Consider the following 661-nt stretch of genomic DNA (forward strand, 5'->3'; position numbering starts at 1 on the left):
GAAGGATGTGGGCCCGCCCCCCCCCCCCCCACCCACACGCCCGCCCGGGGGCTGCCACACTGACGAGTTCCAGTGCCGGCTGGACGGGCTCTGCATCCCCATGCGCTGGCGCTGCGACGGCGACACGGACTGCATGGACTCCAGCGATGAGAAGAACTGCGAGGGGGTCACCCACGTCTGCGACCCCAATGTCAAGTTTGGCTGCAAGGACTCAGGTGAGAGCAGGGGAAGGGGGGAACTGCTGCCCCCTGCCCCCTCTGACCTGGGGAAGGGGCTGGGAACCACCTCGGCTCGGTGGGGATGGGGACAGCGGTGGAAGGACACCAACCCCGTGGTGTCTGATCTGCCCCTTCCCCGCTCCCCCCTCGGCAGCCCGCTGCATCAGCAAGGCCTGGGTCTGCGACGGGGACAGTGACTGCGAGGACAACTCAGACGAGGAGAACTGCGAGTCACTGGTGTGCAAACCCCCCTCCCACACCTGCGCCAACAACACCTCCATCTGCCTCCCCCCCGAGAAGCTCTGCGACGGCTCTGATGACTGTGGGGACGGCTCTGACGAGGGCGAGCTCTGCGGTGAGCGTGGAGCTGGGCACAGCACACGGGCTCTCCCGTGCCTGGGAGCGGGATGAGAGCGTGACCACGTTCTCTCTCCACAGACCAG

At 67.3% G+C, this 661-nt stretch overlaps 1 protein-coding gene across 1 annotated transcript in view; it reads left to right on the forward strand.

Moving 5' to 3' along the window:
- LOC104490270 (low-density lipoprotein receptor-related protein 1-like) overlaps positions 1 to 661 on the forward strand; it is a gene marked incomplete at both ends in the record, with an annotated part of 6,278 nt that overhangs the window by 564 nt on the left and 5,053 nt on the right. The window contains 2 exons of the mRNA XM_010132533.1: positions 5 to 215; positions 373 to 589. Coding sequence (XP_010130835.1) covers positions 5 to 215; positions 373 to 589 — 428 coding nt within the window. The remainder of the gene's footprint in view (positions 1 to 4; positions 216 to 372; positions 590 to 661) is intronic.

The sequence above is a fragment of the Buceros rhinoceros genome, unplaced genomic scaffold (assembly GCF_000710305.1).
Source record: "Buceros rhinoceros silvestris isolate BGI_N320 unplaced genomic scaffold, ASM71030v1 scaffold20753, whole genome shotgun sequence".
In the NCBI taxonomy this organism is placed as follows: Eukaryota; Metazoa; Chordata; class Aves; order Bucerotiformes; family Bucerotidae; genus Buceros; species Buceros rhinoceros.